Source organism: Xiphophorus maculatus, chromosome 8 (assembly GCF_002775205.1).
Source record: "Xiphophorus maculatus strain JP 163 A chromosome 8, X_maculatus-5.0-male, whole genome shotgun sequence".
NCBI lineage: Eukaryota > Metazoa > Chordata > Actinopteri > Cyprinodontiformes > Poeciliidae > Xiphophorus > Xiphophorus maculatus.
The window spans coordinates 18,635,302-18,649,883 of NC_036450.1; the positions used below are offsets into that span (position 1 = coordinate 18,635,302).

Genomic DNA, 14,582 nt, shown 5'->3' on the forward strand with positions numbered 1-14,582 from the left:
AGCGGCGATAGTCCCCGGTGTCCACAGCGTTGGTCCAAACACAGGGTGAGACTGGTACAGGACAGGCTCTCTTTTTCACCTGTTTGTCTTCTCCGGTCTGCCAGCGTCCCTCCGAGCTCTTTTCCCAACCTCTACCCGGCAAGAATGTCTCAGTCCGACACAGAGACACCAGAGGACGGACTTTACGGTAAGTGATGCTGTGGCGTGAACCAGGCCACAGCTCGTCCTGCTGTATCATAACAGATACACGTTTGTCTTTCACAGCGGTAAGGCTGTTAGCTGTCCTAAGAAGAAACTACTTACTGTGTGGACGCAGGGCTTTGTTTCATTGTTGTTATAGAGCATATCCATGTAAATTGAATAAACGCATTTAGTAATTCAGTTAGAATACGTGTAGGTTTGATCAAAACAAATGTGTCATGTGTCAGAATAAGGAACTGCCACCTTTTTAGTTGTTATTGTTGTTGCCACTGCCTCGGTCATTGCGTAAACGGATTCCCTGACTCACCTTTTTGCATCTCTGTAAGCCAATTAAGCTGTGGAGATTTCCTGACACTTATAGCTCCTCTGTGCGGGCAGCACATTGCTTGTCACAAAGGATGCTGGGTAAAACATGTCGATCAGCGGAAGGAGGGGCCAAACATTGTGTTCATGTTTTGGAAAAATAAACTTGAGTGTTTGTTATAAATCCAAGACTGGAGCTGATTATTTCAGCACTATAAACTGTAAGCATTTTTTTTTTCTTTTTTTTATAAAGGTAATAGTTTGAAAGCAGAAAATTAAGACATTTGCAAATCCCCAAATATATTATCAGGCTTTTCTTAAATGCAAAATATTCACATTTAATGTTGCTGGTAGATATATCTACAAACTGAAAATAGTGGGAGTTCTCAGTTTGATACAATTGTATATGCACCAAACATGTCTGTGGTTTGTGTGTGAAGGTGATAAGGGGTCTCTGCTTGAATTTTGGTCAATAGCAAATTTCTCAAAAAATATAATGGACTAAAACCATGCCATGCATCAAAATAAAAAACATTAAAATTAATTCAAATTTGAAGCCCGAAAAGTTATTCCATTATTCTTTCTCTATTTTCATCACTTATAAAGTGATGTTGCTGCTGCTATGATGTCTTTTAAAAATTCTATGTTCTTGTTTAATCAGTCAAAAATACTATATGGTTTTGGTGATAACTCTCTTTCCTGTGGACGCTACAACTGAATGAAGAAAACTCAAATGTAAATATTTTCAATTTCAGTAAAATGTTTCATTTATGTCAGACAAAACACAAAGACTTTATTTCTAATGACCTGTGCAGACATGTTTGTGGTTTACTAAGAAAGAGAACAATGCTTTAAGCAGAAAACAACAAGGTTCAATCAAAGTTCAATCAAAGTTCAAAAGTGTTGAGCTTTTAATCCCCATCTGTTATAGAATATCCAGGATTTGGAAATGCTGGTAAAACTTTGTAGATCTCAGAGTTATGGTAAGCACCTCCATTCTGTAAGGAGATACAAGGATTCCTGTTTTGGTCCTGCTAATTATGCTAATAGCTAATCTAAGAGGCTAAAGCCAATTTGAAAAGTTATTATCTCAGTTAATAAAGTAAATATTTTTGTATTTGGAATAGTAAGGACCTGTTTTGCAATGACTTATCTGTCATACATATCTTCTGGTCTTAATATTAAAAAGTTTAACTGCATTTTTTTTTTATTTGATAGTTCTTAAGAAAAAATCAGAATTGGCTTAGATTTGTATCAGCAGGGCGCAGTGGCCTTGCAGTAAGAAGGTCCTGCATTTGAATTCCTGCCTGGGGTCTTTCTGTGTGAAGTCCGCATGTTCTCCCAATGTGTGCATGGGTTCTCTCTGGGTACTCTTGCCTCCTCTCACAGTCAAAAAACATTTACTGATCTCTCTACATTTCCCTTAGGTGTTGTTGTTTGTAGTGTGTTGCCTTGTGATAGACTGGGGACATGTACCCCGCCTCTTGCCCAATGGCTGATGGAGACAGGCACCAGCTCCCCCTGCAAGAACAAGCGAGGATAGACAACGGACAGATTGTGTCAGTAATCACGGCTCACAATAAACAGAGATCGGATGAAAAGAGGAGATCGGCCACAAAATTCTGATTTGCTCATCTCTAAATATTTGAGTTGGACTCTGACTGGATGATTCACTCTGCACTGCAATTTTAATGAGTCAGTTACAAAAATTATAATGATAAGAAAGATAAATCCAAACTCTCAGTCTGCTTCTGCAAATTCAGATTCTCTGATGACACATCATTAAATCGTTATAGCAGATGGGGTTGAGATGACATAATTTTAACTGGAGCGTTATGCTCCGTCTCCCCACCAACTTTCCTTGGAAGTGGCTTGGTGATTTCTTAGCAGGAAAAAAAAGGTAGCACTGAGGCTTAATGACACATTAAAGAATGAGATGTGGCAAATGTGATAAAATTTATTCTTATTAGTTAAAAGTGATTTAATATTTTCCCCATCCATCCATTGTCTATACCCTCTTATCCTTGAAGGGTTGCTGGAGGTTGGTGCTTATCTTGGGCATTGGTCATTTGGCAATACCTTGGACAGGTTACCAGTCACTGAGTATTTCACAAATTTAAATAAAATAAAATAAAACAAAAAATTTTTTTAAACATAAATTGATGTAAAGAAATCAACACTACAATTTTTGTCCTTTATTTTCAAAGGCACACACACAAAACCTTTTGTTTTTGTTTTTTGCTGTTGTTTTTGTTGTATTGCAAACCATGAATTTTAGTAAGGACAAACCTTCCCTTCCCTTCCAAAAATCCTTTAAGGTGTCACCTTTGCACCTTAACATTTTTCTAAACACGCATTTACAACCCAGGAAACCAATCATGAATGTGTTGTGCTGCAACTCATTGACTCTTTCAGCATCCAGCTCTGGTCCACATTACATAAAGCCGATTTGGCAGCTGCATGGATGACTGTGTATGGGACTGCATATAGAAACTGATCCAGAATGGCTACAGATAAGTCAGGCAGTGGCGCAGTTATGTCATACCAACCCCTCTGTAGCAAAATAACTAGGGCAATGGCACAGTTCCCTCTGCCCTCCCACCCCTATCCCACAGCAAAACATCCACTTGTGCTTCTGCCCTCTCAGCTGTTGTTTGTGCAGTTACACAGAATTGTAAGGTGAAGGAATGATGTATACATTTTTAGGACGATTCGGTGAGATGTTTTGAAGATGTTGTCTATGTCAAAGAGAGAAACGGCAATGCTGGAGAAAAACAAGAGAGAGGACGTGAAAGGATGAATGGCTAATCTGAAACAGAAATAAGATCTTATGTAAGCCAGCACGCTGTCAGCCTGAGTTAGCCGTGCCCTACTGTTTAGCTGTGGGCCTGTGCACGCCATACACACCAGCGTGCGTGCCTAAATCCTTCCTGCTCTTGCATTCAATAAGCCGCCGCATCCATTCATTCATGCATTCTGCTGTGGACATTTTCTGAAGTCACCGACAAAAACCACGTGTAAGATTTCACTGTTTTGGTCTTTGGCTCGTTCTGTTCGCACAAATGTGTCCAGTGCATTTGTTTTACCCAGCAGGTTTCCATTTAGCACAGTCTTGTAGGTCTTATAAGGTCACATCAGGATACTTGAGACATCTATGAGTCATCGTACGTCAGTGCACAACATGCACACGTTTAATCAGCCTCTACTTAACACTGAGGCGTTTGAAAGGGAACAAAGAGACCCTTTCTTCCACCTGACCTTTCTCTGTAACATGTTTGACACGAATATTGCAACATTAAATTTGAATCTACAAAAATATTAAATCAATATATCTAATCAGTAAACTGAAGGGTTTAATTTTACTCAACTCGGCTGGCATTAGTAAATGATTCAAAATATGTTACAAAAGCAAAAAAGCAACAGAGTAAAATAAAACTGAAGGCTGAAAAATTATTATATTTCTATAATAAATACATTCATGTTATTCACATAAAATAAAATAGAGTAGATTAGATTTTTGTTATTTGCCAACATTTTTTCTGACTCATTTGAGTTTGAAGGACTTGTTATTGCAATGAAGTAGTTTCCCCCTAGGTGGAACTGCTCTTTAAAAGACAAAGTTTTTTATGATTTCATTTCCTAATACGTTTTGAATAATTGTCCTGTACACGTGTTGTGAAATATTTGTTAAAATACATAGATATTTCACTGAGATTATTCTGAAATATTTGCAGTTTCGGATGTGTTGTAGACAAGGTATGCTTTTTAGCTTTTTTGCACTTTTAAAATCATACTTATTTTTGCTTATCTACCCATTCTTTGGTAAAAACACCACTGATTCATTTTTTTTTTAGAATGTTTTCATATAATTATTTTCAGATATATATTGGAAAAGGTGAACCCTTTTTTAATATTACAGGGCTTCCGCTCTGTTGTAATTTTTTTTTAAAAGCAGTATGCTTGCAAAATATCATGTTTTGTTTGGAAAAACAAATTCATCAGCATTTTCAGTTTAATTGCTGAAATTCTTATTCCTAGTTTCAAAACTCTTTCCTCTCTATATTTTTTGTGTTCCAATTTAAGACAAATTGTCTCTTCTTCTGTTTGCAATCTTCTCCTTGTGCTCAAGGTTCTTCTCCGTGGATGAAAAAACTGTCCACTTAGATCTCTGACCTCTTTACTCCCAGCTTCTGTTTGCTCTCTCGTGGACCAAAGTGGTAACTCTGCCTAGTAACAGCTTCAGCCAATAGAATGAGGTCACTATCTTCTTTAGCGTGTGCTCTTTTTAGAACGAATTTAATTCCAGATGATTACTGGAATTAACCACGAGTTTCACTGCTGACTGTTTCAAACGCACTCATTTCAGCAGTTTTTTGTGTCTAATACACGTGCTTCGAAACTTGCACATGCACACAGCTTTACTGAAATTGTTTGTTGTTTTACTTTCTTGCACCTGCCATTAGAGGGCACTGTAGGTTGTTGCATGAGTTGCAACATTTAAGACTAAATATATGGGTCCCTGTAAAAGATAGCCCATTCAGATTGTCATAAAATTTCTCTTTTTCACTGTGATGTTTGCTGTTCCTCTTCAGGTTCATGGGTTGAGCTGGAGGAGCTGATCGCAGCTGTGAGCCGAAGGGAAAGTTTGACAGGACCTCAGGACAGCATCTCCTCTGCCTTGCAGGGGGAGCTAGAGAGAATCCTCCTTGAGGCGCAGCTGGAGTGTGAGAGGAGTAGAGACAGGTGAGGGACTTCAAGGCTTTGTTTTGGTTGTTTCTTTTACAGATCTGCTCAACACAAGGAGAGACTTCAGCAATAATTCGCCTTTTCAAGTGTCCACATTTTTATAATTTTGGCAACATTTACTTTTCACACTGCTGTTGGTTCCTTACATGGTTCACTGCAACATTGTGCTCTCTGTAGTCCTCCACAGGTGGTAACGCCACGATCCACTAGTTCTCCAACTAGACCCACTAGTGAGCAGGACAGTGACTGTGTCCCTATACAGGTATTCATCCGTCACCCTCACACAACATGAAGTCCCTATGACAGAACTGTGCAACAAATAAATATATTTAAAATCATGATCATTTAAAGGACATATGAATTTTGCATGGTATTTGACAGTGTTTTCCCTTTTTATATATGTTTTGTTAAATGCCATTTGAGATATTCTGTAATAATTAATCTTGTTAAACCCTGTTTTACACATGAACCTTTGTTTGTGTTTTATTGGTATTATATCTGACTGTGATTTGATCGTTTTTGAATCATGCAGGAGGAAGCAGAGCGGCGGGTGGACACAGACTGGGTGTGGGATTGGTCCAGTAGACCTGAAAATATGCCACCAAAGTAAGACTATGATTGTTAAAGTAACGGTAACCTCAGGCGACAGAGGCATCAAAGATTTTCACAGAAGCATAGTCACATTATGCAAACATACAAAAAATGTTTCTTTTTTGAAAGATATGAGGTTAGACAACAGCTATAACCTCTGGAAAAAAAAATCATTTTTACATAATAAAAAGCAAGATTCAAGGAATTATAAATATATTATGATGTTTTGTTTTTAGTTGGAAATTCAGATCTGTTTCACTCACAAATCCCAACAAGCGATTTAAAATTCACTTTGCTTCGTGTGTTTGTTTGGGTTAACTTCAACAGAAAAACACGCTTTTGTCTTTATTTATGAATTATACCTTTGAGGAACTTGAATCCCCCTAATTTTTATTTACTCTGCCACATTAAATCTCCTCCACTATAATAAGCTTATTTGACAGGTAGCAGTTCTGACAGCTCTCAGATTGCCTGCATCGTTCCTCTTCGCAGTCCTCTCTTGTGCTCTCATTATCTCCGTTTTTTTGTTTTTTTTCCTTTTTCGGGTCTTTCATCCTAGTGCATCTTTTATATCTGACTTCTCGCTCTTCTATCTGCAGAGAGTTTGTGTTCCAGCACCCGAAACAGCCAGGTTCCCTCAGTGTTAGGAAGACAGAGGTGATGAAAAGAGGAATTTTCTCCTCCGACGTTCTCCTCATCCTTGTTCCCTCCCTGCTGGCTTCGCATCTGCTCACACTCGGAGTCGGGTGAGACATATTAACAAGACCTCACCTTCTGTCACTTTATGTTTTGAGGTGTGAAAGTCGTACATGAGACTGGCAAATGAATACATGTCTACCTGATCTTGTAATCCCTTTGCTTTCCGACAGATTTAGAACTTGTGCCGCTATCTGTGTTTGTTATATTTAGCTGCTGAATTGAAAGAAATGAGTTGTTGCAAAAGAAAATCAGAATCAGACAAAATCTACTTTGGAACTGGAACTAATCTAACTAATAGTCAGTCTCCATTGAGAATCAGCGTCTCATTTTCCCAGCTGAGGTCATTGAGACCAATATGTATCAACCTTGATTCTCAGGGCTGACTGTCCTGCATGTTTTAGCTGTTTCCCCTTCAGCCAAACACCTGACTGAAATGAATAGGTGATTTACAGGCTACTGCAGCACTTTGTGGCCAAGGAGGTAGTGCAGTCCTTTAAATGAAGTGTGCAGGAGCAGAAACACCTCTAAAGCATGAATGACTGTGGGGCCATGGGGTCAGTGATGGCAAACTCTGCTTGGACAGGTTTTTTTTGTTGTTGTTGTTGCTGCCAGTAAGATACTAATAATTGATAACATCAATGAAACCCAAATAAAAAAAAATTGAAACTTTCTATTGATCCGTTTGCTGAAATAGACTGGTAGAGTAATTAATTGAACATATATTATGTGTAAAACAAAGCACAACATCTCGGAAAAGTTTATTTACAACAAAAGTGGTTTTTTTTTTTATTTACATTTTTTTTAAAGTTAAAAGAGAATAGGAAATACTACATTCACAGTACTGAATAATGCAGACATAGTGACACTTTAGAAAATGTAGATTGTTAATGTGAAATGCAACAGTTTTGGGTATTTTTCCTTCATTTCATGTAAAATCATATTTTCCATGCAAAGAAAAGCATCATGTGATGGTTTTCTTACAATTTTGACTAATAGTTTACCCATTCCTTCTTGTTTCTTTTTTGTTTTGAGTTTTTTTCAGCAATTTTGAATTAGACTTTTGCGTCAACAAATATGTTCTGGATGAAGGAAAGAGGTACGATTCAACTTGACTGTGCCATTCAGAGATATAAAAATACATCTAAATATTAAAAGCATCTCAACTGGGCACTTAGTGCAAGAGCACACTTTGGTGGAGCTTTTTCTTTTTTTTTTCATTTCCACTTCCACTAAAAGTTTCCACTTGTGGTTAAACACGGGTAAACTTCGAGGAAGTGTTTAGTTTGGATGAATCATTAAAATCTATCTTTCTTTTTTTCTCCCTTTTCAGTATCTACATCGGGAAACGTCTGGCCACATCCTCAGCTAGCACACTGTGACGTTGGCTGTAAGATCATGTTACCGTTCAGTCTGTTCAGTTACAGTCTGGTCAATAAGGTCACAGTCCGCCCTTTCTCCCGCACTAATTTGCCTCGTTCCTTTGTCACGGGGCAAATGTAAGACCTGCCTCTATGTACCTCTATCCAGCAGCACGCTCTCTCTCTGTTTTTATCAGCATTTTTTTTTTGTCTATATGTACATGTGGTGGGGCCCAAGGAGCGGAAGGATGCTGACCAATGAGTCAGACTGCGACCACTATTACACTCCAGCAGTGTAACACTGATCTCAACCCCGTAAAACAGAATCAGAGGAAAGGGATCGCCAAGACACAAGAGGAGAGAGCAGGGGAACAATGCATCCTTTTGATCAGGGGAGATGAAAATGGTTTGATGGGAACAGTGTTCTGATGAAATGAGGTAGATAATACGTGCTAGCTATTCTCCCAGTCCAGTTAGAGATGTCTGTCATTTGTCAAAAGTAATGACCCTCTGTATGCCTGAGCTGCTTAAAAGGGGTCCTTGCTTGTTTTCTTTGTCTGTCCTAATGTTGAGTCTAACATAGAGACTTTTAGTTGGCTGAGTGAATGTAGAAATGGTCCTGATTGTGCTTTTTGTTCCAGAAAGCAATTAAATATGTTTGACTTATGACAAAGACAGTCACGATCCCATTAAACTTCACTCCTTTAAACCTTAATGCAACTCTGGCCTCTTCTCTGTCTTTCTTCAGCCCTAAGCACGGAAGTTTTTGGTGCACACATGTTCGTCTCATTTAGCAAATGCACCGAACGCATTTTTAGCCGGCGAAGCACAAAGGTTTGCTGAAGTAAGCCTTGGCGGCGGTACAACAAGTATTTTTAGTTTCTGGGTTTGGTTGTCTGGAGGTTATTTGCATGCCGTGCCGGATGGCTGGAATGAACCATTTTCACAACCAACTGTGCTGTTAGCAACTTGTAAATGAACCACAGCATCTGTTGCAACTTTATATCTGTTTCCACGTCAGGTAAATCACAGCAAATAACAGATTATATTCTGATAAAACCCTTCAGTGAAGGTGCGTGGGCGGGCATGCGTGTTTCCCAGGTGTTGTTTTTATCTTCCCTCCAGCCCTGAGGACTCTTGTCTAACAAAATCAGAGTAAAAATGCCATGACATCATACTAGCACGGTTCACTTCATCTGCATTTGTCATTATTTACCACACAGACAATTTTCCTTTTTTAATTATTTTTTTTACAAGCTGCTGCTTTAGCTCATCCTGGATTTGATATTTTATTGCCTATTTCCATAAACATGACATCTAATGTTTCTGGACAACCATATTAAAATATTAGGACTGGGAAGCACACCAAGTTTTTTGCTGGTTGCATATTGGGTGTAAGCAGTGCGCGTTTGTGGTCCGGATTGACCAAGCCCAATGAGTTTATCAGCCATTAGCAACTTGTTTGATGTCAGGCTTCCCGTTGAGCTTGTTAAGCCACTTGTAGACACCAAGCTGACAACACAGCAATAAGACCAAACAAAAACAAGCACAGAGCACCTGGTTTCCATTCAGACATCCGCATGGAACTCCCCAAAGAAACGCAACAACATTCTGTGCCGAGTTGCCAGAGCATTCAGAGTGGTGTAAAGGAATTTGCCCCCTTACAGATTTCTTTGGTTTTTCTTGTTTTTGTCAAACTAACATGCTTCGGAGAGACAAACACGTCTTAAATTCAGGCAAAGATAATAGGTGTAAATCTAAAAAGGTGTTTTTAAATTATTCATTAATTGAAGGTGAAAATTTATCCACACCAACTTGGTCCTGGTTGTTCAATCATTCCAACAAGCATCTAAGATTACTGGGGGGTTTTCATAGCTGTGTGGAAATATTTCTAACAGTCCTCTTTGCTGAATTGTTCTAATTTCCTCATATTGGAATCCGTTTAAACGAGACCAGCTTGTTTAAGCTCATGATATAAGATCTTAATTGGATTTTAATCCAGACCTTCACCTCGTCACTCCAAGCTTTTTTTGCTTGTTTATTTGCATCTTTGTTCCAGGGAGGGTTTGTTGGTATGCTTTGCATTACTGTCCTACTTCATAACCCAAGTGTGTTTCAACCAGACCATCACACTACCATGTTTAACTGGCACTAAGATGTTATTTGGTCTCTAATTTGTTAGAAATACAACCATAATGAACTAAACTACCAATGCATCAAATGTACAGTAAGACCAAAGCACTCACATGTTAAAAAAGGTCCCAATTTTCAGTCCTGCTTTTTGAGTTTAGATCCAGATTCAAACAGATCTTAGTCCTGGTCCATGGAAACTAAAACATTTCAAATACTCTACACCAAACTATTAATAGTGCTGCTGCATCTGTGTTTATGCATCTTTCTCGTGTTTGCAGATGTTCCTAAATATCAAATGTAAAGTGATTAAGGCCTGGAGACATCTCAACCAAGAGCAGCATATTAACTGCCTGTCAAGCACTCAGTCTGGTGAATGGGTTTCATTTTTGTACCCACTGCAGAACTCAATAACCATATCTTATGATCCTCTATCCTCAAACTTTAATAAAGACACTGAAAACCAGAAAAGCTCTTAGAGAGAGAGAGCTCCTGCCAAGAATAATACCTTACTTTGCAAATTTAAGCAAAGTGATACAAATCTCAACCAATATCAAACTGATGGTATATTTCCCTAAACAAAATCCAACCTTGTGATAGGATTATTTTGCTAACAGACAAGTAAAAGGGTGGAAAAAAATTGCCATATATTTTGACATAAAAGTACTCTCTGCTTGCCAGCCCCTTGAGCCATTTATCCTCGGCTAAAGACAAACAGACAGCCACAGGTGGAACAGACCGGTGTAAATCATCATGTTCTTAAAGTTATATCCCCCTTCACTGTGATCTTTTGTGACATCTTCTCTGCAGGGAGGAGCCTGTAAAAATCTGTCGACCCCTTTAATATCCTCCCTGAAAGACGGGGACAATTACTACAGAGAGCTGCTTTTAACACCATCTGTGATTTTCCATACATGTGTCGGAATAGGCTTTGGGAGTTGTGTGGAAAGAGGTGATAAAAGAGAGCTTGAGCACTTGCAGTTATGAAAGAAAATTGTAATCCTGTTCTTGAAAGTCGCCAAAGCTCCAACAGGACTTGAAAGAAGTCTGTTCATTTCCTGGACTCCACATCTGTCTCTCTGGGAAACGCATTATCTTCCCACTTCCATGCTGCTAGACAGGAAATCGCGAGTTCAGTTTCAAAGAATTTGGATGTAACAAAAGAATATAGTTAAACTTGCACAACGTCTGCGCTTTGACATTAAAACATCGTCACTTATTTGATTCGACGTCTCAAGGAACTCGACTTTACCATGTGTGCCAGTGGGCTGTTTCCCTTTCCTGAAAGACTTATTTTGAAAGATACTGAGTTATTGTTCTGCAGAATATGCCCACAGCTTCTCACTCAAAAATTAGACATACAGGCTACAGCAGACATATAATTCAAACCAGATGTTTACACGCACTGTACAAAAAGACAAATAGCCTTTTTTTTCACTGTCTTGATATTAAATCAGACAAAATATTTCCTGTTGTAGATCAGCTAGAGTGACCAAAAGTATTTCAATTTGCTTGAAAAATAACAAAATATTGAAGCTGGTGGTGATTTTTTATTACTTGCCTATAATGAGTAACCATATGCTCCTGAAATACTGTACGATACTATTGTATTTATATAGCATTTCATTAATACAAATAGCATCCTTGAATAACCTTCTCATAAAATCTTGCTAGTATTTTGACCCATCTCTTTGAGCAGAATTGATGCAATTGAATCAGATTTGTAAGCTGTGCTGAAGTGCACTTGTCCCTCATACAGGAAAAAACCTTTACACCATGATGCTGTCTCCCCTGTACTTTACACTTGGGGGTGTTGTGGTTCCCCCTTTTTCTACCAAATGTAAAGATGTTAGTTACGACCACTTCAGCTTTAGTTTCATCAGAACATCTCTCCAAAATCAACATGTTTGTTCCTCTGTGCATTTGCAACTGTAATTTGACTTCTTTTTCACCCACCACTGATAATCGCCATTCTATGGGATGATAACATCCGAAGCGGGTGTCTTTTTTTGAAAAATTGAGTAATGATTTCTGCCCTGCTGAGTGGCCTTTTACTGTATGTCTGACTAGACTTGTTTTTCACACAGCTCTCTTTTGGATGTTGTCTTGGACTTTTTTTTTACTTTGATATTATAGAAAAAAGCAGTGTGTTCAGGTGGTGCTTCTAATTAACCTCTCAGGAACTGTCAGGATCTGTGTTTTTCTGTGTTTATTTAGAGTTTTCTGTGTCCTTAGTCTCTTCGTTGTCCTGTCCTCCCCTTGATTGTTCCCAGGTGTGTCTCGTTCTGTGATTACCCTCCCGTGTATTTAACTCCACCTGTGTTCTTTGTTCCTCGTCGGGTCCTCGTCAATGTAGCGTCAATGTTAGCTTCTTCGTCGTTCTGTGTTTCCTTGTGCCTGCTGCTTGTTCCTGGACTTATTCACCATTAAAATCATCATTTTCATCCCACCTGGGTCTACAGCGTCTGCCTCACCACTCTCACCACCCGCACCCCATGACAGAAGGACCCGACCAAACCGAACGGTGAGGCTCGCTTTGAAATGGACCCAGCTGGAGCGAGGTTGCCTCCTGGAGGGCAGAGCGGCCCGTGGCGGAGGTCCGGCAGGGAGGACAGGGAGCTGGCGGAGGCTCTCGCAGACTTGCAGCGGGAGCTTTTCCGGGGGACGAGACTGGTGTTGGCACCCCCCGGATACGGCCCCCGTCGATTCCTCCGTCCGGGAGGTCAGCGACGTGAGCCGCCGGCAGATCCGGCCCCTCGTCGCTTTCCTGAACCGCCACCTCCGCGACCAGCTCACAGGCGGCGACGTGAGCCGCCGGCAGATCCGGCCCCTCGTCGCTTTCCTGAACCGCCACCTCCGCTACCAGCCCGGAGACAGCGACGTGAGCCGCCGGCAGACCCGGCCCCTCGTCGCTTTCCGGAGCCGCCACCTCCACGGTCAGCCCGGAGACAGCGACGTGAGCCGCCGGCAGACCCGGCCCCTCGTCGCTTTCCGGAGCCGCCACCTCCACGGTCAGCCCGGAGACAGCGACGTGAGCCGCCGGTGGACCCGGCCCCTCGTCGCCTTCCGGAGCTGTCACCCCCGCGGCCGGTTCCAAGGCTTCGCTGCGGCTCGCCTCCGCGGCCGGTTCCAAGGCTTCGCTGCGGCTCGCCCCCGCGGCCGGTTCCAAGGTTTCGCTGCGGCTCGCCCCCGCGGCCGGTTCCAAGGCTTCGCTGCGGCTCGCCCCCGCGGCCGGTTCCAAGGCTTCGCTGCGGCTCGCCCCCGCGGCCGGTTCCAAGGCTTCGCTGCGGCTCGCCCCCGCGGCCGGTTCCAAGGCTTCGCTGCGGCTCGCCCCCGCGGCCGGTTCCAAGGCTTCGCTGCGGCTCGCCCCCGCGGCCGGTTCCCAGGCTTCGCTGCGGCTCGCCCCCGCGGCCGGTTCCCAGGCTCCGCTCCGGCTCGCCCCCGCAGCCGGCCCCGAGGCTCCGCTCCGGCTCACCTCCAGCCGGCGCACCCGAGGCCGAATCAGCCGGCGTTCCAGCCGGCGCACCCGAGGCCGAATCAGCCGGCGTTCCAGCCGGCGCACCCGAGGCCGAATCAGCCGGCGTTCCAGCCGGCGCACCCGAGGCCGAATCAGCCGGCGTTCCAGCCGGCGCACCTTCCGAGACTCCCAGTGTTCCTTCCGAGACTCCCAGTGTTCCTTCCGAGACCCAGACCCCCAGCGTTCCTTCCGAGACTCCCTGCGTTCCGACCCTGACCTCCAGCGTTCCTCCTGAGACCCTGACCTCCAGTGTTCCTCCTGAGACCCTGACCTCCAGTGTTCCTCCTGAGACCCTGACCTCCAGCGTTCCTCCTGAGACCCTGACCTCCAGCGTTCCTCCCGAGACCCTGACCTCCAGCGTTCCACCCGAGACCCTGACCTCCAGCGTTCCACCCGAGACCCTGACCTCCAGCGTTCCACCCGAGACCCTGACCTTCTGCGTTCCACCCGAGACCCTGACCTTCTGCGTTCCACCCGAGACCCTGACCTTCTGCGTTCCACCCGAGACCCTGACCTTCTGCGTTCCACCCGAGACCCTGACCCCCAGTGTTCCACCCGAGACCCTGACCCCCAGTGTTCCACCCGAGACCCTGACCCCCAGTGTTCCACCTGAGACCCAGACCCCATGTGTTCCGATTGAGACCCCCTGTGCTCTGACCGAGACCCCGACTCTCTGTGCTCCACCAGAGAGCCTGCCTCGGGGGGCTCGTCGTCGCCGTCTGTGGGCGGCCCCAGGGACTCATCATTCCCGCCTCCAGCGCCGCCGACGGCTGCCGGACCGCCTCCGTGGTTCCCGCCTCCAGCGCCGCGGACGGCCGCCGGACCGCCTCCGTGGTTCCCGCCTCCGTGGTTCCCGCCTCCAGCGCCGCGGACGGCCGCCGGACCGCCTCCGTGGTTCCCGCCTCCAGCGCCGCGGACGGCCGCCGGACCGCCTCCGTGGTTCCCGCCTCCAGCGCCGCGGACGGCCGCCGGACCGCCTCCGTGGTTCCCGCCGCCGCGGACGACCGCCGGACCACTTCCGTGGTTCCCGCCTCCTT

At 43.4% G+C, this 14,582-nt stretch overlaps 1 protein-coding gene across 1 annotated transcript; it reads left to right on the forward strand.

Moving 5' to 3' along the window:
* The first annotated feature begins 4 nt into the window (after window positions 1–4).
* LOC102231309 (BCL2/adenovirus E1B 19 kDa protein-interacting protein 3-like) lies at window positions 5–8,613 on the forward strand. Its single transcript, XM_005798653.3, has 6 exons — window positions 5–187; window positions 5,097–5,247; window positions 5,428–5,512; window positions 5,783–5,856; window positions 6,441–6,587; window positions 7,871–8,613. Exons 1-6 carry the CDS (start codon window positions 145–147, stop codon window positions 7,917–7,919), a joined length of 549 nt encoding a protein of 182 aa, XP_005798710.1. The 5' UTR covers window positions 5–144; the 3' UTR covers window positions 7,920–8,613.
* Window positions 8,614–14,582: the final 5,969 nt, after the last annotated feature.